We start from the raw sequence: 22,244 nt of genomic DNA on the forward strand, positions 1-22,244 counted from the left end.
GGAGCGCGTGGCCCACACAAGCACCCTGAGGCTTCTGTGCACCATGCCAGATGCCTGCACCAGGATAAACCCAAACTGGTCCCCAAGCACCGAGGGGAGAGAAATCACCCCACAAACAGCACCCCCTCTGCAGAAACTACTGCCCAGGAAGGCTCCATCCACCCCATGCAATAATGGCAGAGATCCCAGCCTGGCATGGCTGCAGAAGCTGGGTATATTTTAGGAACTCCGCTGGATTGACTGAAGGCCCCTGAGGCACTAAGCACCCAAGGCAAAGCGTCCAGCTCCCTCCTCTCCCCCCCCCTCCCAGAGAGCTGAATCACGGCAGGACCCGGGAATGCCAGGCACACCGCCACTTTTTCCTACGCCGCTGCTATTCCTGGCAGTGCCAGAGGTCAGGCAGACAGCTGCCCGCGCCGCGTTGCACAAGCCCGGGCATCACCGGGCTATTCCCAACCCAGCGAAACCTCCGCCGAGGGCACCACAAACCAGAGACCCAGTCTGGGAGAGGAAGGCACCAAGCACCAGTCCATCCGAAGGCAGGCAGGGAAGGCAGTCACATCCCTCCTCGCCCAGGAACAGGCATGGCAGAGGGGTTCTCCCCCCAACACAAGCACATACCACAGCACAACAGGTTATTATATCATGCTTTTAATACAAACTTAAAAAAATCTGGAACAATAGAAACTGTACAGATTTGATCAACCTTTTTGTGTTTTTTTTTTTTTGTTGTTTTTAACTAAATCTCTAGACACACCAATGTCCCGTTCCAAAATATTGCACAACATTCTGAATACAAAACTCTGATTGTATTCCTCCTTCGCTAAAGAAAAAAAAATAAAAAGAAAAAAAAATAAAAAGACAGCAACCCCCTGGTTCCCCCTCTCAGTAGCCCCCTTCTCGGAAACAAACCCAAGCAGAGCACACACAGAAACCCTCTGCTCGGAGACATACAGACTTCTGTCCTCTTTCACTCCTTCTCTCCCACAAGGCAACTGTCGATTCACTCCTCGGAGAGGGGCGGGAGGAAAAGGAGGGAGGCTGAGTGGGGAGAAAGGAATCTTCACCTCTTCTTTTTTTTTTAAAGTTTTTTTCCTGAAAAAATATTTTTTCTCTCCTCTTTTTAAGAAAAAATCTTGAAAAGAAAAAAATTACAGTTTTTTTTTACGTTAGAAATATACATATATTATATATACCTCTTACATTTTACAAATGTAGCAAATTATTCAATACAAACGGACATCAACAAAAAGAACACAAACCCATAAAAAATAAAAGTTAAAAAAAAATTTCTCTCTTCTCTTCCTAAGAAACCAGGTAAATTAGTGCAGGTTTTTAAAAAATAAAATTGAAGCTGAACGCCTACATCCAAGACTAGAAAAGACCCGAAAAGGCCGTTAGTTTCCATTGCTGCCTGACGCTGGAGGAACGTTTCTGAAGCACGCTTTTTTCCTTTTAAGATACAAAGAGGTTGGTCCCTCCTCTTTTCCTCCTTCCACTCACACCACTAATTTTTAAAGCAGGTATAATACGTGTGGCAGGGCAAAGCGGCATCAAAGCTTCACACACATAAGCAGGTGGCCAGGGGCATCCCCACTTCTCCCCTCCCTCCCTACCTGTGCTGGAAGAAAGCACCCTGTCCCCCAGCAGTGGCTCACAGGTGGCTTTGCCAGATGTGGGGACAGTTGGGGACAACTGCACTGGGTCCCAGGATCGTGGGCTGAGCACCCCTCAGTCCAGTGTGGCAAGTGGGCTGGCACTCAGTAGCACACTGCCAGGGAGAAGGATGGGGGTGGCAGTGGTAACATCCCTAAGTGGGGGGGGTCAAAAAAAAAAAAAAAAAAAGAAGGAAAAAGGGAAACCCAGCAAACCCAGCAGCTTGGCCATTCCTCAGCGACTCGCCCTAGTCTGGAAACCTGCAGGGTTGAAGCCGTGGGTGCCAGTTTGGGGGAAGGTAGCTGGGCTCCGTTCTCCTCGCCCACCCACTGCATTGGTCATAGCTCGACGGCAAGCAGCCTGCTTGGGAACCCATGCTGGGCACCAGGTCAGGACTGTGCCCCCCCCAGTGCCCCAGCGAGGGGAAGGGTGTGCTGGAAACTCTCCTTACAGAGCTTCAGGCAAGTGGCAGTCTCCCTGGGACAGACCTCTGCAAAGGCTCATTGGCAACACAACTACAAGAGGGCTGGAGTGCCTTCATCTCAGCTCGAGGGAAAGGAGAAGGAAAAGCGTGAGTTCAAGCCCATCTCCCTTGAAACAGGGATGTCTTGAAAGAGCACATTGGTTGGACAGATACAGGAGAAGTGGGTTTCAGAGGGTGCTCCAGAGACATCATTAAAAGAAAACCAAACCTCAAAGTTTGGGAGGCAGCAAAAAGCTTATTTTTCATTTAAACTAAGAACTTCAAAGACTGGAGTCTCATCATCTCCACCTCTCTCCTCTTCGCACGCTTCCATACTCCCACGACAGCCTCCAAGGAGACCTCCTTCCCACCTAGAGAGCCTCCACCCTACCTGGGCAAGAAGCAGCCCTCCTTCAGCTTCCCCATGAAGGTGGGTTTTAGAGTCCCTGACACAGAAGCAACCTAGCTGAAAAGCCACTACTGCCCAACTGCAGTACATTGTCCTGGGGAAAGCTGCAGGGGCATTCCCAGATCCCAGCCCTGCGGCAGGGAGGCACTACACATTCATAGGCTGGGACGGGCACTTGCTTTCGGGGTGCCCGGCACCGCTCTGCTCTAAGCCTGCCACCGTCCGCGCTGACGTGATCCAGCTGGAATGATGAGTTGATGCTAGGTGCTTCCCTTCCACACCACATCAGCCACCTCCTCCCGCTCCCCCAGAAGGGCCGGGGAAGGGATTTAACCCAGCTGTATACCTGGCTGAAAGCACAAACCCTTATGCTACCGCTCCAACAACATAGCCCTTTCTCTTCCTCTAAAGTAGTGCTGCCTCTCTAATTAAAAAAGAAAGAATTCCCTCTCCAAGACAAGGAGACAAATTCACAGCAGGGAACAAAAACTCAGACCTCAGAGGCCACCCCAAGATGCTGGCCGCTGCTGCTGGGGAGAACCTCTGGGAGCAGGATCCAAGTGGGGTTGCTTGGCTCAGCACCACCTCCCTCAGCTGCAGGGACAGGCAGGTGGTGTTTTTACACCACAGGGTTGTCACTCGGACGGACCGGCCGGCCCCAGCAGGGCACGGAAAGGTCCCCTCACTCATGTGCAGAAGGGGACAATAACCAGAGTCGCTCAGTTCAAAGCGCGGCCCTGTAGCTGCAGCTGGAAGCGCAGATGAGGAGCGGGAAGAAGCCATTTCACAGTAACACTCTGCCCTCCCTGCGACGGTCAAGGAGAAGAGTCAGTGCTTTCCAGCACACAGACAGAACAGCTGACACCAGCCCAGGCTGGAGCAACAGCAGCACAACGCTCTATGCCTGTGGGCACAGTCGATGCTCTCCGTTTACACGCAGAGCCGTAACAGAAAAAGCAAGCTCACCCACCCATTTCTAGCTAGCGCGCAACAACAGTGTGTGTATCTCTGCCGATACTGACTCATCCTCTCCCCGTCCCTCCTCCAGCCAGGTGGTAGAAAGGAGACATCCCTACACCCAGGTGGAAGGGCCCCGTGTCCAGCGCTGGGAGGGGGTGCAGGGCATCAGGAGCATCGTGACCTATGGTTGCACCAGTCCTGGGCTGGGGTGGGGGAAGGGGGGAACACAAACCAAAAAAAAAAAAATCCAAAGACTCATTTAAGGAGTAAAAAAAGTGAGTAGGAAAAAAGCACAGGGACTGAGTTAAAAAACAAGTCAGTGCTTCAGGAGCGTTGCCAGCACAGCGCAACAACACTGGGCTCTCTCTTTTCCCAAGAAGCTATATTTATAAGATTTGAATATTTTCTGTATATTTCTATTTTTCTTTTCTCTCCCTCTTTATTGTTTGTTTTGTTCTTGTTTCTTCCCCCCCCTCCCTCCCCACCCCAAAATACTCTCCTTCCTTGTGTTCAGTTGGCCAGGACGACAGGCTGGAACGACTGGCTGGGATACTGCATGGCATTCAGGTTGTAGCTGAGTCCTTCCACGAAGGGAGACTTCTCCAAAAAGAGGCTGTTGGTGCTGCCACCGAAGACCTGAGCCATATCAAAGGTACCACCTGTGCCGGTGTTGAACTGCGACGCTGGCGGGATGCTGCTGGCCTGGCTCTCACTGGCAACACCATCGAAGAAGAGGCTGCTGGCTCCCGGCGACCCGCCGCTGTAAACGAACTCCTTGGCGTTGGGGGAGAGCTGCGACTGCGGGGCTTGGCTCCCAGCGCTCCCGACGAAGTTCAGAGAGTGCATAGACAGGGAGAGGCCCTTGTGCTTCAGCAGGTTGGTGGTGGGAGACCTGACCATCCTCGGCTGCTGCCCAGCCCCTGCTCCGCTGCCCCCTCCTCCGGCTCCGCCGCCCTTCTTCATCTTGGTAGAGCCAAACTTTGTGGCAGCAAAGGTGGCAGTGGTGAAAGTGATGGGCTGGGCAGAGCGAGGGATGAAGGTGGGGCTAGGCGACTGGCCGAAGGAGGGGGACGGAGAGTTGGACAGCGAGTTGTCCTGGCTGCCAATGGGAACAAACACCTGGGCGTCGGGGTTGAAGCTGCTCTTGATTTCTTTGTCCAGCTCCACGGCACTGCAGCCCTCGCTGTCATCCATGTAGAGGACCTTAACAGAGCCCTTCTCGCCGATCTGGTAGGAAACCTCAAAAGGATCGATCCAGACGCTCAGCTCTTCTGGCACATTGGCACGCACATCCTCCACGGCCAGCCCGCTTCGCTTGGCCGCCAGCTCCACCACCGGATCCACCGTCTCCCCTATATGAACGCAGCGATAGCCAGATCCCTTCAGAGGCTTCTCCGGGTACCAGTGACCCTCATATTTTTTCTTCAGCAGGCGCTCTAGCTCCTCACCAAACAGGTCTGCCCGCCTCCGAGGAAGCTTGTTGTACAGGTATGAGATGATGAAGTTAAGAGCAACTTTGATCTCCAGATGCATACTCCCTTCGCAGCAAGCAAGTCAGGGCAGTGTATTAAAAGAGACAAAATGACACACACATAGACAAGATTTGGCTCCAGAGAAACCTAGGGAAAAACAGAAAAGGATGGATGAAGATGAGAGAACACAACACCTCTCCACCTGTTGAGATCAACAGATGCTTTTTCATTAATGAAAGCAGAATGAGCAGTTTGCACAAGCACAGCAGTGATGCTCTTTAGGAGAATCACCCCAAATCTACTGTCTCTCAAACACAGAGGTGCTGGTAGGGAAGAGTCTCCCTGCTCCTCTACAGAAGAAGGGTGTAGCTACTACCCGCACACAGGCACGTACATTATACTTACCTCGCTGCCAAGTACCGCTGCTGAAACCCAGCAGGCCAACTGTCTGCTCCGGCAGAGCTATTTCAGCACATCTAACACGCCTCTCTCTGCCCTGGCACTCAGCTGCTTCCAGCACAGCTCACCTGCACCAGCCTCTCTCCAGAACATAAGTGCACCACCTGAACAGCCTCGTGACTCGCCCAGCAGCTTGTGCAGAGACCCGCTCACACTCAGGACGGCAGGGCCAGCCTCTCCTCCGGGAGGCCGGGTGCCACGTCCTGCTGGTACGAGCGCAGAAGGGACGAGAAGGAGCGAGGGAGGGTGCTGAGGCACCAGCTGCCAGCCCATGTTTACTATCCTCTTGACTGGCAGTCACATATCTTATTAAGCGTACCCAGTTGAGGTTCTGCCTAGCTACAAGCCTAAAATCCCAGTTTAATTCAGTTGGCAGGGAGAGGGGGGCAGGAAATGTGCACAGGGTCACAAAGCACACACGTGCCAACAACCTGTCCAAGACAGTTCACATCGCTTATCCCTGGGCAGAGGGAAGATGAGCTCTGCCAGGATCAGGTACCTACTTCATAAAAACTGAAATTGCTTGCCAAAGACTGAAGTAATCCTCTGTCCCTCCCTCCCTCCCGAGGAAGTCTCTGAAATAGAGAGAGCCCACAAAAGCACAATGCAAAACCACAACACTCAACTCTCCCATTATACGCAGATTTGCAAACAATGTTCGTCTGAGTACAAAAAAAAAAACCCCAGGTAGGTCAGCACCGCGCCCTGTCACCCATCCAAAGAAAACGAATCCCACAGATATTTTAAAAGGAAGCACACTTCCAGTAGCCTCCACGCCTCTCTAGGGGGAAGCAGAATATCCAGTTTTTAATTGGCAGCTTAGTCAGAGGCCACCTTGTCTTCAGCTGCCCTCACCTTGCTCAGACACACCACGCTCAACCATCTTCCTAAAATGGGCTGTGGGGATGCTCTCACGCAGCACTCAAGCCAACGTTTATGACTTGTGCCAATCATTTGGGGGTGGGGACGGAGTACAAACATATGGTGTCAGCATTCCCCTGAAAAACTGGGAATCCCGGCAGGACAACCAGGTATCCACGCTGGCCTAGGTCAGGAGGAAGAAAAAATTGACCAGACTCGTTCACTTGGTCTAGTTTAGCAGACAAAAAGGATTAAAAAAATTTTAAAGAAACCCTCAAGTATTTTGAAGTTTTGTAACAAAAAGAATGGGGTGTGGATTCTATGCTTTTTCTGTATTGGTCTGAGCTCAGAGGGGCTTGGGTTTAGGGTGATAGTAGCCAGAAACAGATCCCACGCCTCAAGTCTGCCAACGAGTTCTAGAAGGAATCCCCTTCAGGTTTGACTCAGCAACAAGAAAAAACACAGGAACAAGGGGATGGAAAAGAAGGAAAGAAGTCTTGCCCCTAAAACCTGCTTTAAGAAATTACTGTAGTGTAACAACTTTGGGTAGGTCATCAAGACCTGACCAAGTTCAAGTAAGAATAGATCAACACCAAAGGAATAAGCAACCCGAGTTTTTCAGAGAACAGCAAGGAGAAGCCATTTTCAGAAGGCAGGAGTCTTGCTACAGAGACAGAGCCCTTTCCAGAGAAAATGGCACATAGCAAACCCCTGAAAGTGCACACCTAAATGTCCACAAGAGCTTACATGGCCCACACTACCTCAAGGGGGGATTACGTGGAGCTCTCTTGCGCCTTTGGCTTTGAGGCATCCAAGGGAGAGGACAGCCTGGGATCCCAGCAAATTAAGCAGGAAGAGAAGAGCCAGTTTTGTAAGTCTTTTAATCTTGTGTGATAAATTCTAATCCAGATCCAAAATCTATTAAGAAATCAGAAATTAGAGATTGAGAAAGGAGCAGAGGCCAAAATTCGTTACCACCCTATTTGCAACACAAATGTCTCAATATACTTTGAGGAGCCCACATCCTCATCAACCTTCTGCAGAAGACAGTGAGAAGATACAATTATAAATCATTGCCTCCTTTTTTAAGATGTACTCCCCCTTTCTAAAAGGGGAATACTCTGTACTTTGACTATGAAAAAAATGAGTTAATTAGTCTAATAATACCAACAGCTGCCAAGGTAGCTGACACTTGCAGAAGGCTCAAAAAGTCAGATACCATTAACTCCTCAGGTTGTTGACAGGTTAAAATGTGTTCCAGTAGGACCCCCTCAAATCTCTTTCTACGTAGTAACAGAAGATAAAAACAAAACACCCAAACGACCCAGCTGAAGCAGCATGGCTTCAAGATAAGAAACAACTAAATATCAACCACAAAAGGTATTCTGACAAGTCTTCCATGAAGAGAGGCTTGCCCACACTGACAAGATCTCCAAAGCAAAGGCGCATTGTACCGTGGGCAGAACACAAAGGGCTGTTCCTCAGCTCCGCAGAGGGAAGGCAGGAGCTCCCCTGTGCCCCTCCTCGATCCGCACACCGAGGCGCTGAAGGAGAGAGAGAGGGAGGGAGAGGGGCCAAATAACCCCTTGCATCACAGGAGAGCAAACACGGGAACCGTGCCCTCTCCTCCTGGCTGCGCAAACACGGCGGGTGACCTTGCGAGGTCTGACCCCCCCCCGGGAACCGGCTGGCTGCCGCCTGACCCCCACCTGCGGCCTTTGAAAGAGGGCGGCCACGACGGCCTGCGCTCCCAGGGCAGGCCACGCCCGTCGGGAACACAGGACCCCTTCACAGCACACACACACACATCCCCCGGCCGAATCCCACCCACGGGCGGCGGAGGGGCTCCTCTCACGGGAGGCGAGCCGCCCCGCGGGGACCCACCCGAGGCAGGCGGCCAGCCTCCCCCTCCCCGGGAGGGCGGCCATTTCTGGTGACCCGGCCGGACGGCCTCGCCTCTTCCCCCCCCACCCCAGCCCTGCCGCCGCGGGGCGCTCTGGGAGTTGAAGTCCTCGCCCCCCCTCCCCTCCCCGCGACCTACTTCGCCTCCGGACTACATCTCCCGTCGCGCCCCGCGACCGGCCGGGCCCGGCGCTTCCCCCCCGGCGGGGCAGGGCCGCAAAATTTTCCACGGCACATGCGCCCTGGCGCTGCCCACGGCGGGGGGAACACGCCCCGCCGCCCGGCGCTGGGGACCGCCGGGCAGCCGCCCCCTTCTTCCCTTCCCCTCCCTCCCGGCGGGGACGGGGAGGCGCGTCCCCACCCCACGGCAGCCTATCCCCCCCCTCCGCCTCGCCCCACGGCTGCGGGACGGCGGCCGAGGGGGGCAAGAAGCCCCGCGTCCTCACTGCCGTCTCCATCCCCCCGGTGGGGCTCGCAAAAACACAGTCCCTAAAAAAAGCCCTTCGACAGAGAGAGAGAAAGTCGTCCGTCCGTCCCTTCCCCCCACCCCGACAAGGGCGAGCTTCTGGCAGCCGCCTCCGGCGGGCCCCCGAGGCCTGGAGGACCGGGGTGGGCGGGTGCAGGCCCCCCCAAATATCCCCCACTCCCCCCGACAAAGTACCCAGGGCCCGACCTTCCCCCCCAGCCGCATGACCCCTTCCCTTCCCAGGGGTGGCCGTGCCCGCGAAGGGCACCTCGGCTGGGCCCCCCCTTCCCACCGCCTTCAAGGGGGGCGACAGGGCCCCTCCGCCGGCAAGAGGGTCCGGCGGCGCCCAGCCCAGCCCCGGCAGCGCCTTTGTTGTCGCCGGGCTTCTCCCCCCTCCACCCCCCGGAGCCGGCGAGGGCTGGATCCGCCGTGCGGGTAGGGAGACACCCCGGCAGCACCCCCAGACCTCCCCACCCCGGGCAGCACCCATGGTGTGTCCGCCGTCGCCCCCGGGACCAGGCCAGGCCTTTTTGGGGCTGAGCCGCACCCCATCCCCTCATCAGACCGGGAGCGGGAGGAAGAAAATGGTGAACGGGGGCATTGCAAAGCGTAAGCGACCCAATGACTTTCAACCCCCCCCACCCCCGACACCCCATTAATATCCTCCCCCCCCCACGGATCAATTACCCTCGGGTGAGGGGGAGCGATCAACCCCCCTCAGGCCGAGCCCACAAAGGGGAGACAGGCCCCAAAATGAAGGGGCGGGAGGGAAGCACCCCCCGGCCCCACTTACTTCGTCCTCGGCTCCAGGGCCAGCAGCCGTCGGGGGCCGTGGGCGCTGCCGGCGGAGCCCGGGCGGTGCGTGCGGGTCTCTGCCCCGTCCCGTCCCCTCCCTCGCCTTATCCCCGGCGGTGCAGCTTCCTCCGCGGGGCGGGCCCGGGGGCTACGAGGCGGGCCGGAGGTGGTGCGGAACGCCCAGAGGTGGTGGTGGAGGTTGCGGGTGCCGGTGCCCGTGTCGCTGTCGCCACCGCCTCGCTGGTCGCCCCGCCGGCCCGCAGCCGCCCGCGCCCTGGCCCCAAGTGAGCCAACTCACGGCAAACTTTCACCCTTAGCAACCCCGCGCAGGGATCCGCGCTCCCGCCCAGCGTGATGCGGCCGCGGAGGGCGGGCCGGGACTACTTCCCCCTCCCCTCGCCGCTCGCTGGGCCCCGCCGCCCGCAGCGCCCCGGGGACCGGGGGCGGGTTGTGTGTGTCTTTAATTACCCTTTTTCTCCCCTTTTTCCCCCCCCTCTCTCCTCGCAGCGGGGGACGCTGCTGGACGCATGGCACCGGGGAGCTCTCTGACCACCCCGTGCGCCGGGGGGTTAGCGGGGATGAGGATTGACCTGAGGATTTCCCCGAGGATTTCCCCAAGCGGCTTAGGCTGAGGCGATGGGGGGGGGGAGGGGGTGGGCAGAGCGAGGGGATGGAAGGGGATCAGGGAGGGAAGGAACCGGCCGGCGTTTTCCTCCCGTCCGCGCACGGAGCACAAGCAGGCCGGGAGGGGCTGGTGCTGTCGGGGCCCGGCCCCGGGGGATTCGGGTTCCTGAGACAACAGACCCCCCCCTCCACAACCGGAGCGGGCAGGAGGATTTGGGGGTGAGGCCCCTAGAAGGGCGTGAGGAGAAGGGGGAACCCCGTCCGTCTCACCCTCGCTGCCAACCCCTGGGGACAGCCCGGTGACACTTCCTCAGGGGACAAGGGGGCGAGGCCGGTGCCACCCCAGGGAGGGTCCGGGCAGCCACAACCCACCGCCCCTCCGCACCCTTCTCCCCGACGGACTATTTTGCTTCCACACGCCTATGCACCTCCGCCTTCAGCGGTGGGCCGGCCCGGCGGAGGCGAGGGAGCCGCAAGGTGCGCGAGCGGCGGCCGTGCTAAAAATAACTGCGGCGTGTTAGCAACAGCCTTCCCATTGGCTAGACGGGCCCGGCGGCGCTTCCGGATTGGTGCGCTGCCTCAGCCAGTGAGCTAAAGGGGGTGTGCGCCGGGGGGCGGTGCCGGGCGCGGCGCGGGCGCTGCCGGGAGCTGTAGTCGCTCGGCGGCCGCGGCCTAGGCCCCGCACGGCCACCCCCGTGCCGTACCGCACCGCGGGGTGTGCGGGGGGCTCCGGGAGAGCCGGGAGGCAAGGCGGGGATGTCTTGCTGCTCTGGGGACAGACAGCAGTGGAGATCAGCGTCCCCGGCTCGTCACATTGGACAGACACCACTTGCAAAGGGCTGTCCACGGGTGAGGCAGGTCCTGATCCCAGCGATGCTCCCAACAAGCAGAAGGGACACCAAGAATGGCACTGCCAGGCTCTCCCCTTTTTCCTCAGCGTTGGCACAAGTGGACCAGGGAGGCAGAACCGGTCTGGATGATCAAACCACTATGGCAGCCCCTGTTTCAGCAGGGGCAGCTTGTCTGGCCTGTGAAGTGTCCCGTCTGTCTGAGTTCTGAAGAATTCCTGGGAAAAATCCCCTCGGAGTCACATTCCATCTTGGAATCAGATCTTCTCAATAACACAGTTATGTCTGAATGTTCGATCTTCAAACATTGAACCCATCTTCAAAAGGGACAACCACCACAGGCGCGTCCTTCTGGTTCAATAATTCTCCATAGCAACCTTTTCCCAAGTGCAAAAATACGAAGTTCCTCTCTCGCCCCATTTCCACAAAGATTCTCAGCATCTTCCTGGGTTTGGTTTGTCCTCCTCCTCTCAGGAACCCTTTACGACAGGTACTGCCTTTGAAGAGGCCTTCTTCTGAAGCCAGCCAGCACCATCAGCACTCTCCTCCCCAGCCCCAGCACTACGGCATCACCCTTCCTCATTTCCCACTGGTTTAAAAAAAATAAAACAAACTAAAACCCAAACCAAAACCCAACGACTTTTGAAGCTGTTGGTTGTTTTTTTTTTTTTTTTTCTGCAGGGGAAGGAGGAGGAAGAAAAGGAGAAGATTTATGAGAGCTATTATGAGCAGCCTTATTTTCATCACTCCCAAATTTAAAAGGAATTTAGTTACAAAAGAAAGCTTTTTTTTGGTTGTTTTTTTTTTTTTTTTCCTGATACTCCCTTGCTTTGCTGGAAACAAAATCGCACTCGTCAGCCAGGGATCGGGAAATTAAAACGACTGCGCTATTTTTAGCATCAAGGGGAAAAAAAAAAAAAAGAGGCAATTACATTTCTAAAATTCTATTGTTGTTTTAATTAGGTGTTACTAAGAGGGCGTTACACATTAGGGCTCTTTAAAATACTTGTGCCTTGACCGTGCTCCTGTAATTATGGCGTGGCCCCGGTAACGCAGGCGGGCAGAGGAATTCTGTCACTGTATCCGCTCACGCGTCCTCGGCCATTTGGCTATTACGTCAAAGCCAAGCTACGGAATCACGTGCGGGCATGGGGGGGAGGGAAAGAATGGCCAGGCTCATTTGGCTGGGCTATTTAACGCCAAGGAAAGGCAGTCAGGTTATAATGGGGCATAATTAACATCGCCATACCCTGAATCCTCTTTACGTTCAAGTCACATGACGGCCTCAAGGAAATGAAAAATTCTTTCCTGCTGTTGAAATAGGCAAACAACGTCTCCAGCTGATCCCCGTAATGAGAAAATAACAGCTCCTGTGTGCAGATAAGGTTTCAAAAGCAGGATTTCATCCACGCCGGCTCCCGCAGGGAAAGCTCACAGGCCGGCTCAAGGCCTTTGCCTACCTTTGGGTTTTGTTTTTTTTTCTAAAAAGAAAGGTAATGCTTCGGGCTCAAGGGCTTTGTCAAGACAAGGTCTAAGATGATTCAAAGGAGCAGAGCTATTTGCTGAGCTTGGCTGCAGGTATTGACGCTGGTAGCTGCTGTGACAAGGTGCCTAACAGGGAACACCTATATTTCAGAACGCAGCCATGCCTTGTTAGCACTGGCAACAAAGAGCCTGATTACTTCATAGGCCAAGAGGTCCCATGTTTCCCCCCCACCCCCCGTGTAAATATTTGAAATAAAATTCTTTTTTTACCGATTTCATAACATCCTTTTGATTTAAAAAAAAAAAAGGGAAAAAAGGAAACAAAGAGATAACCCTACCTAGCAAAGAAATGGCAGGAAGACACATTTAGCTCCATGCAATTAAGATTTGCAGCCAACACCACGGGGGTTCAGCTGCCGCAGAGACGTAGCCCTCCCTCCCTTCCTTCCTCCCAGTTGTCAAGCAAGTGCTTCACAGCTGGCAGCCAGGGAGCCCCTGAATCAGGCTACTTCAGGCTCCAAGGTCTGATGAAGCCCTTCCAGAGCTTGGCAGGCAGACAGTAGCGGGACAGTCTGGTCTCATTCCCCCCCTGCAGGGAAGCTCACCCTTTTAGCATGTGCTCTGGTCTCCAGTGCTGCCAGGAAATCTCTTTCTACTGGACAAGTACTTTAACAAAAAAAAATAATCTATTTAGGTAAGAAATATTGCAGATCTCTAGGGGCCCTGCCTGAGTTTTCATTGCTGGCCAACAGAAAGCATTACCATGCAGGCAAGGCTGGGTTTTTCTGGGCTGCCCAACTGTATCCATTACCCTTGTCTGAATTAGCAGCTTCAGGGCAATGTCCCGACCGTGCTCCGAAAGTACCAGAAAGGCAACGGCGCTGAAATGATCCGAGCACCGGCAGCATTTGGCGTCCTCCCCAGAGCTGTCTGAGCAAACAAGGCAAAGGGGAAAAAGCCTGTCCCTCCCTCTCTCCACCTGCCCAGTGACTCAGAACAACTAGAAATGGCAGCTTAACTCCCATTGCTGCCAGAGCGCGCGGTCCGACATACCCGGCAGTCAGAGTGAGGGCATCCGGAGTGCCAAGAAAGTAAGTACGCTCAGCCGTTTTTGGGGGTGGGGGAAGGGATGGGGACACTTGTGTCTCTGTAGCTGCCAGGCTGATACCACTAAATGATCAGGAATGAGGGCTGCTCTAAAATTAGATCTTCTAGGTGGTCCCTGCTCCAGGGGCAATAACTGCGAGACAAAAAAAATAATTCGAACTTTGTTTCCCTCTACCTTCACCAAACAACTTTTGTTACCTTAGAAACTTCTGGGAAAGGAAAAAAAAAAAAAACATGTACAAAGCTTCTGCGTTTCTAGTGTGATAATTTGGGCAGCCTGACTGAGAGCAAGTGATAAATTCTGGTTGAAGTGATAAAGTTCCAGGTACAAAAAAAATCTGCATGTCATGCCCTGCTTTTAAAGAAATGCAGAATTTAACATGGCTGATAATGGTTCTGACATGGGCCTCCCAGTCAGGAACAAGAAGCATCTGCTTAGTCAGGCAGAATTCCTTTGAGAGAGTGGGTTTGCTGGAACCAGAGAACCAGTTTGCTCCGAACATCTTGGCAAATGGCACCCACATTGGTAAAAATTAACCAGAAGCTGCGTTAGGGAACCATGGTGCGGGGAAGAAGATGTACATTTACTCTAAGGACTGTGAAAAGCTTGGAAGAGAAACTGGACAGTATTAATAGCTGGGGGGAGGAGAGGGAAGAGCAGCTGAGATGGCTGTAGGACCAGTCATAGCCAAAGCCAGCTGCAGCAGGAATAAATGGAAGGGAAGGATGATCACAACTTGTCTGCTTGTTTTCACTCTTATCCTAAACACCTAGAGGAGCAGGTAGAAGCAGCATTTAAGCTGGAGAGAAGTTAAAGGAATCAGTACTGGCCTCAGGGAAACAACTGAAATCCCAGGAGGGGCACGATACAGGCTTTGCACCCCAAGACTGTGCAAAAAGAATCCCGCTACTGTAGCACATGCTCTGCTCGGGTTATGAAGACTTTAAGGACTACAGGGCACATTGAGCTAGGACCCCAATTTAACCATCTGAGGAGTGCACACACTGAGTAGGGAACTCAGTTCCACCTCCACATAAAGGCTCCCATTCCCAGATCTCTGCTGAGCCAACAGACTGCTTTTAGCCCGTACTGGTATTTGACAAACAAGCAGCCTCTGGTTTTCAGCACGCATACGGCTAATAGCCTAGAACACAATAGCTGGTTTCCAGTTACAGCAGGGAAGGCTTTAACTTATTCACAAGAACAGGAGAGCGAGTCAAATAGCTTAGTAGGTTTTAGAAAGGGATTGGATGTTTGCACGGTGAAACAACATCCACAGCCATATTAGCTAGGATAAGGGTTACAAGCTCAGCGATCCTCACGCTACGGGACAAAATGATCAGTGGCTGGGATCACAGGCAGACAAAAGCGATAGCCGTTCCCTGAAGCTCCTTGCAGCAAGGTCACATGGCCATAAGCAGGCACTGTCAGAAACCAGATAACCCATTGTGCAGTTTTAGCTGGGCTAATCCTGTGTGTCCCCAGAAAGCTCCAGAGAGACTAGGCACAGAATGAACTGGAGAGAAATCCTTTTTATACATTAAAAAAACCCAAACAAAAAAACTTAAAAGAAAAAAAAACCCCAAAGAAGCTTTATTGCTATGCATCCTACAGAAATGGTTACAAGAAAGGGCCTTGGATTAATCTGTCAAAGAAAACATGGAACAGCTGTGCTCTCCCTAGGAAGGCACCAGCAATAAGCAGGTTCCTTACAAAGCAGGGCAGCATGGAAATATACTGGAAGAAGGAGGAGGGGGAGTGGACACAGGGGATTGGTGCTCCGTTCTTCAATAGCAATGTGTGGGGCAATTCCAGAAAATTGAGAGGAGGCCTGGTAAGAACAACTGCAAGGTCTTTCCCCACGCCAGAAATGGCACTTGCTTTTTACTGAGCTGGTCTCTTCCAGGTGTAAATACTTGCCCACCAGGATTTTTATTGCAAGCTGGGACAGCTACTAGCAGAGCTTCTGAAAATGCAAGAGACAGTAATCCTCATTTGCTCTCTGATAGTCAGTTCTGATCAGATTTCAGTCACTACTCAGTCTGTTACCTCTCCAAGCCCAAGTATACTACTGAATTTGTACTGCTTTAGAAAAAAGATAATCAACCGGTTTTCAGTAATAGTAAAGTCCAGAGATGTTCCAAGACCCTCTTGCCAACCTGACAGGAGGTGTAGCCACGTACAGATAGGATCACCTCTTCTTGAAGCCATACTTTTTCCTTTCATAGAAGAGATCTGTCTTGGAACTGCCCAGGTTGACGATCTTAGGGCAACCATCTCTCTGCAAGAAGAAAAGAAAATGCAAGTTAGGAGACAGACAAACAGAACATCATCATCACTTACACAGTTCTAGTAAGTTCTCAGTTTCCACACTCCTCACCCTGTCCTCAACACACATTTTGAACACCTGTGCGGACAAACTGCCCTCCAATACTGGTTAGCAAGACAGTGGAACAGAGTAGATGACTGATGCCTTTATAACATTACTCTAGGACATTCTCTTCCTCAGGGTGAAGATGGAAAACAGCTCATATAACATCAGCAGTTTAATGAAAAGGATGCTCAGTGCCTTAAGACTGGATTCTTTCTAAATTAGGGTACACGGGATTTATAGGGCCCAGAGGAATAACCTTTCCCTTCCTTAGCCAAAAAGAATCTTGCTGCTTTACATGTCACCAAGCCATTCTTGTGTTTAGGGACTCCTCTCAGCTGTGACAGCAGAACTGAGTCTCAGATTTCCTGCATCCTGGATTGATTACTGCAGAGGCTGTGTGGCCACCTTGGGAGAGGACAGCCATTCACAGCAGCTACAGGGGTAAGTTCTGAATTCCAGTACACGGTGAGAAAAAAGCCACAAGAAAAGCAAGAAAGAGACCCACCTCAGTGATTGGTTGTGGTTGCAAACACAAATCAGCGAGATATATCCCTCAGTGTACCAGGGAACATTTGTCCATGGGCCACCTGAGCCCAGCATCTGCATATCTATTGAGGGCAAAATGTTGTGGCTGGCAACAGCAGCTGTGAGGGGCCCAGCAGGCAGAGAAACGCATGTCCTTGGCTGTTGTGTAAGCCAGAGTGGATTAGATTTAGAAAGCCTCTGGGCAAATGTCAGCCGCTGTAGAAACTGCACCCAAGCTGCCCCACTGATACCTGTTCCTGTACAGGAGATGCAACCCAGTGAGGAGGGTCTGTACGGTGGAAATAACGGGATGGAGGGAAGAAATCATCCCTCCCCCATACACCTTCCACAACTCATCTCTAGCTACTGTATCCTTATTTGATTTTGAACCTCAATAGTAGGACTCTTCCAAGCCTTGCCTTCCCTGAGCCTGAGAGCCTGCGATCTTGACAGCACTATTGCAGGGCTCTCTTCATTCTTCCATCTCCTCCTAAGGAGGCAGCATGTGTGCATGCTCCTGTCCCCAAGACAAAAATTACTTTTTGCAACTCAGGGCTGTCCTAGGTGACAAGGCAGGATTTTGGCCTTTACCCACAGACAGAAGTGGGGTGAAACAATACCTATTCCTCCCTTCTTCAGAACAAACAAACCAAGACTAACCAGGCCCATTGCCTCATGCCCAACAATGTTTACCTCCTCCTTCCATTTTACTATTTGCTTTCTTCCTTCACTATCCTTTTCAGTCTTTCTCTGAGGATGACAGAAGGGCTGTGACTGAAACCTTGGAGTCTTAGAGCTTCAGGTATAGAGCTCTGTCCATCTGCTTTTCTTATTCAGCACCAGCTACCGTAATTGTGACAGGCAGCACACTTCTCTCATTCTGGGCACCCTACACCTGTGCCAACATTTCTCAATCCTGCAAGTCAATCATGTCAAACCTCTTGTTTCAGATCTGCAATAATCCCTAACAGTTTAGTTTGCTGGTACAGAGAAACTGTATTCACCCATAGCAGCCCTCACCCAGCTGCCAAAATACCTCACTTCTGACTTGTCATCCTCCTCCTCCTCCAGCCTTACATTTTCTACAACCCTCCCTTGTAGAGCAGCTGGCTATTTCACACCTGAACCAGACATGATAAGCTACAGGTGAGCTTACATTATGAAAAATACCTGTTGGCAATCAGTATGAATTGGTAAAAATAAAACAAAGCCTATTTTAATCATGACTTATCGAGCCAGGTGTCTTGGTTCCAAAAGCAATTGAACAAAACTACTGTTTCCTGAAGTATTTCCAAAATAAGAGGCAGCACCACCATCACAGCACTTGTATCCATATTTAGATACTAAGAAAAATTATGGTCCTGTCAGATCTAATGACTAAATTCAGACGAGGACCTGCCCCTGTCCTGTATTTAGCTGCAGGCCTCTACAGAAAATGTAGGCACGGCAGAGAATTAAACCAGCAACCCACTCAGTTGAGCATGTTCCTCTGAATCAGTCTGAACCATTTTCTCAGCATGTTCTCCACTGTCATTAGGGTGTACTGGAAATGGCATTTGCAAAGCACCAAAACCCAAACAACCTTTAGCAGACACTCTCACAGTTTTCAGGTCTGTATTCTGGGGATATTGCAACTGTAAGCATCATGTTCTTGCTTCTCCCTAAGGTCTTTCTACCACTTCATTTTCAGTTCTTCACATCCTGCACTCATTGTGTTGGATGTTAAGAAAGACCTGAAGGGGGGAACAGCTGCCTTGTTTCACATGGGCAGCATCTATCTTTCAGCACAAGAAGATTAAACAGCACTGACTATAGAAACAAAGGAACATTACACCAAAAAGTGCTGGCAGCAAAGATGTCTACAATATAGGCCATCCCAGAAAATAATAAAAAAATTAAATCATGTCCTCCTGAAATTATACAAGAAACTTCAAACTTGTAAAACACAATTAGTGGTGCAGACACAGGACACTAAGATGGAATTTAATGTTGTTAGCCAAAGGAAAACACAGGTGTTGATTCCACAGACCTTACAGTACTGCATGTGTCCTTGGTCAGTGGCTGATAACGGATTTATAGTGAGGAGCTGCTCCTACCACAGCCTCTGCAGTGTCTGTAGTATCTCTGACGCTGATAAAACCTAAGCTGAGAGACCTAGCAAGACAACAACTTCAAGCTCTAACAAGCAGTGAGGGGATGAAGTGAACCGTGAGTGTGCAGTACAAACTAGTCAAAGATCTTTCAGGACGAAAAGAGTTACAAAATCTCAAAATGCTCCGATACTTCAAAATGCTTTGCAAACACAGGGAACTGCCAACAGGGAAAGAAAGGTACAAGGCAATGAAAACCAGTGCCAACACTGGCAGTAGAACCCAAGCGTCTCATGTCCCAGCACTAATTTCACTAGCTCCAAGGCCATTAAAGATAAGCACGGCTGCTAAATAAAGACATAACCAATTCAACAGGAGACAGGACGACAACGTACATCTTTTTCCTGGATGGTGCACTCCTTGCAGTAGTAGGCATCAGACACTCCCGGACCCCCGCAGATGACACAGCGCCCTTGGTAGGAGCCATAGTTACACTCATCACATATGCGCACCAGCGTGCAGGGCCGCACGTAGGAGTCGCAGATCACGCATTTGCCATCACCTGCAAGCACAGCAGAGCCTTTGGTTACAGAATGTCCTTTTCTCCACCCCCCCACATGGAAAAGGAAAAGCTTCCTCGTCAAAGAGCTTGCCTGTACGCTCAAAGACAATACAACTGAACTGCAGAAATCAATCTTGCAGGCACAGGGTGAAACTTTGTATTTGCACACAGACTTGAGAAGAACAAAGACCAGTAGCCTGCAATATTTGAGTTCTTATCTATTTTTTTTTTTAAATCATGCATTCACAATCAGAGAAGAAACTCACTTCTGTGATTAGCCAATACCTGCTTACATCATACCATTACTTTTACTCTAGAACTTTAGAACTTTTCCTAATTTTTAACTTGTGAAAAAATACTGGACTGACAGGACTAGTGTCCTTACCTACAACACAGAAGCAGCAGTGTGAGCTTCTCCCACAGTGTCACATCAACAAAAGTCTGGAGTTACTATCCTCAAAGAGATGAGATAAGAGATTGTACTCGTGGTCCTTTTAATCCTTCATCTGTGAGAAGGCCAAAGAAAGGGCAAACTGGCATAAACAGCCATTTCATAAAAGTTGCTCTTGCTTTCTCACAAGGAACTGAGTGAAACTCAAGTACTCATATCATACAGGCAAGCAGCCATCAGATGCCATTGACAGTCTCTGTTGTGCTGGACCTTATCCAAAACGCTGACCTAGGGATGAAAGGCTTCATATCCTATTACCAGTTCCCAAGGCATCTAATCCTGACTCCCACAAACAGCTCATCTAACCTGCTCTTAAATCTCCAGCATGACAGCCCTCAACTACTACCAATGGGAACTTGCTTCACTGCTGAGTGCTTTTGAAAACAGTCTTGTAGCTTCAAACTCTGCTTCTCCTCACTTTGCTTACTCTTGTACCATTTTTGAATCAGAAATTAGTAATCTTATTTGTTCTGTTCCCCTACAAGGATCCAATGACAGATCATACTCTTTCTTCTCTTCTACAGTTGAGCACTGACATTTGATTCTGTGGGGATTTTTCTGCTCTAACTCTCGATGTTCCCTCCCCATAATTTCTTATTCTCCTAGATACTGAAGGGAACCTTTCTCAAGGTGTGAAAAAGTCAGATTCAAAAAATGTATTTTTTTCTTGCTTTTAAATTACCAGGCCTATCATTTTTTATTACAGATTACAAAGAATCAACCAAGAAGTCACTGCAGCCTCAGTTACTGAAAATGCCATCAGCATATACACTAGAACAGCATGCATTTATGTGACAAACTATTTGAACACATAACTTTGTAAGTATTCACTGATTTACACTTGCAATACACAAGTAATGTTTCCCATCTCAGAGTTACATCAAGTTTGTGGTTAAAGCAAAAATAGAATCAAATCCCCAAATTCAAACTGTACACTCTAACCACAAAACCATGTTCTCAAGCAACTATATGTAGAAGCTATACTTACATTTTTCACAAAGTCTTCCGATTGCTGTAAGAAAAAAAAAAAGAAAAAAATTATTTGAGATAGAAGCAGGGGCTTGAATGTCAAATTATTACCTTCTGCAGTAAGCAGTCTTTTTAAAAAAAAAATAAATGCACAAAACCCTAACCACAGAAACAGTTTGAGCACAAATACAAACGTATTTTCAACAAACAATATATAGCCTCCTGGAGACGTTTACCAAGATCGAAGTTTGGATGCACAATGACATCCATTGGCAGTAAAGAAACCCACATTCATTACTCCACTTCAAATATAGCCAATGTACCTGACCAAAGGAAATGTCTAGGAAAGCCTAGACATGAGCCTTGGCACGGCTTTTACACTGCTGCTAATGAGACAAAAAAACCCACAACCAACTGTTTATTCGATTTAAGGCAGCCCAAATACATTCTTCGCTTCAGAGTACAAAGGTAGGTAGAAATATCTTAGACATCTTGCCACTTGTCTAGGAAACTGACAACAATGATACTAGTAACTTGGATAAATGCAATAAATGTCAAGTTCTAAAGAGCAGATGTCCACCTTTACAAAGACTCATAGTGATTCAGTTGAAGTTTGAGGATCAAGGGATTCATCAGGCTGGAAATGAATTTTCAAAACAGATAGGCTGTTATCTGCATTCACTATTCTAGAAAGAACTTTCCTACAGACAGTGCAGCTGCATATTCTGTGTTTACAGCTCTTTCAGAAAATTGCATGTTAAATTTGCTTTTCTAAGGAGTGAAAAAAAAATAATTTGGAGGAGATACTGCAAATTCTAATCTAAGTAAGACTTTTTAAAGACCTAGCAGGGCAAATTCTGACCCAAGCGACAAGCACAAAGCTCGCTATTTATCTACAGGTCTAACCTGGAAAATAACTTTATCTTGCAGCCAGAAAGATGCTCCCAGTGCTGGCTGAAGCCTTCAGCTCATTCTCCTGCCTGCACTGGTACTACCAGCACAATAGGAGTAAAATGTGAGTAAATCATAATCACATTTTTCTGCGCGCAGCCAACGACTCCACCTGCCTTCCTCCCCCGCCTGAAGAAGATGAGGGTGCTGTAACGAAGGAGCCAGAGCCCTTCAGCTCCACTGAGAGGCCCCGGAGCACCCGCACCATAGGACGGGCCCCGGGGGACGCACCCGGGACGGGGTTAGGGCCGGGAGCCTTCCTTACAGAGCTTCCTCCCCACCCCAGGGGAAGAACCCATAAACCGCGACAGAATACGGCAATAAAAATGAAATAAAATGGGGAGGGAGGAGCAAGGCGGGCGCCCCTCCCCCCACTAGGCCTAACGGTCACGCGCAGGCGCCTAACGGCCGCTAACGGCGGGCTCGCGGGCCCCCCTCCCCCCTTCTCGCCCCGCAGCGAAGAGAGGGGTGAGAGGCGATGGGGGGGGCCCTCCCGGGACTCACCGACGCCCGCCTGCTTGCGGCAGAAGATGAGGTCCGGGTGGTGCTTGGCCATGGCGACGTGAGCACCCGCCTGCCGCGGCCGCCCTGCGCGCTCACCCCTGACCCGCGCGCCCCGACGGTCCTGCCTGGGGTGAGCACAGCGCCTACACAAAGCGCCACCTCCAGCGGGAACGCCGCAACGAGATCGCACGGAGCGCCGCCGAGAAAACTCTCTCCGTTAGAGCCACTCCGTCGTTAACCTTCTCCCTCCCGGAGAAGACCCGCACCTTGCCCGGTAGCCGCCTTCTTGGCGCGGATACCTCCCTGCCAG

At 51.2% G+C, this 22,244-nt stretch overlaps 2 protein-coding genes and 1 long non-coding RNA gene across 3 annotated transcripts; 1 reads left to right on the forward strand and 2 right to left on the reverse strand.

Moving 5' to 3' along the window:
* Positions 1 to 635: 635 nt before the first annotated feature.
* Positions 636 to 9,761, reverse strand: TOB2 (transducer of ERBB2, 2). The gene is made up of 2 exons (XM_014963954.1): positions 9,442 to 9,761; positions 636 to 5,107 (listed from the first exon to the last, which is right to left on the reverse strand). The coding sequence occupies exon 2, from the start codon at positions 5,019 to 5,021 to the stop codon at positions 3,999 to 4,001; it is 1,023 nt and encodes a 340-aa protein (XP_014819440.1). The 5' UTR covers positions 5,022 to 5,107; positions 9,442 to 9,761; the 3' UTR covers positions 636 to 3,998.
* A 3,631-nt stretch (positions 9,762 to 13,392) lies between these two features.
* On the forward strand, positions 13,393 to 21,551 carry LOC106901204. The gene is made up of 4 exons (XR_001414280.1): positions 13,393 to 13,491; positions 16,205 to 16,323; positions 20,217 to 20,329; positions 21,410 to 21,551. It is a non-coding gene; the product is annotated as an uncharacterized LOC106901204 (long non-coding RNA).
* On the reverse strand, positions 15,073 to 22,203 carry PHF5A (PHD finger protein 5A). The gene is made up of 4 exons (XM_014963623.1): positions 21,935 to 22,203; positions 20,499 to 20,522; positions 18,893 to 19,059; positions 15,073 to 15,789 (listed from the first exon to the last, which is right to left on the reverse strand). The coding sequence occupies exons 1-4, from the start codon at positions 21,984 to 21,986 to the stop codon at positions 15,700 to 15,702; spliced, it is 333 nt and encodes a 110-aa protein (XP_014819109.1). The 5' UTR covers positions 21,987 to 22,203; the 3' UTR covers positions 15,073 to 15,699.
* Between the last annotated feature and the right edge of the window lie 41 nt (positions 22,204 to 22,244).

This window comes from Calidris pugnax, unplaced genomic scaffold, assembly GCF_001431845.1.
Source record: "Calidris pugnax isolate Ruff unplaced genomic scaffold, ASM143184v1 scaffold44, whole genome shotgun sequence".
NCBI classification, from domain to species: Eukaryota; Metazoa; Chordata; class Aves; order Charadriiformes; family Scolopacidae; genus Calidris; species Calidris pugnax.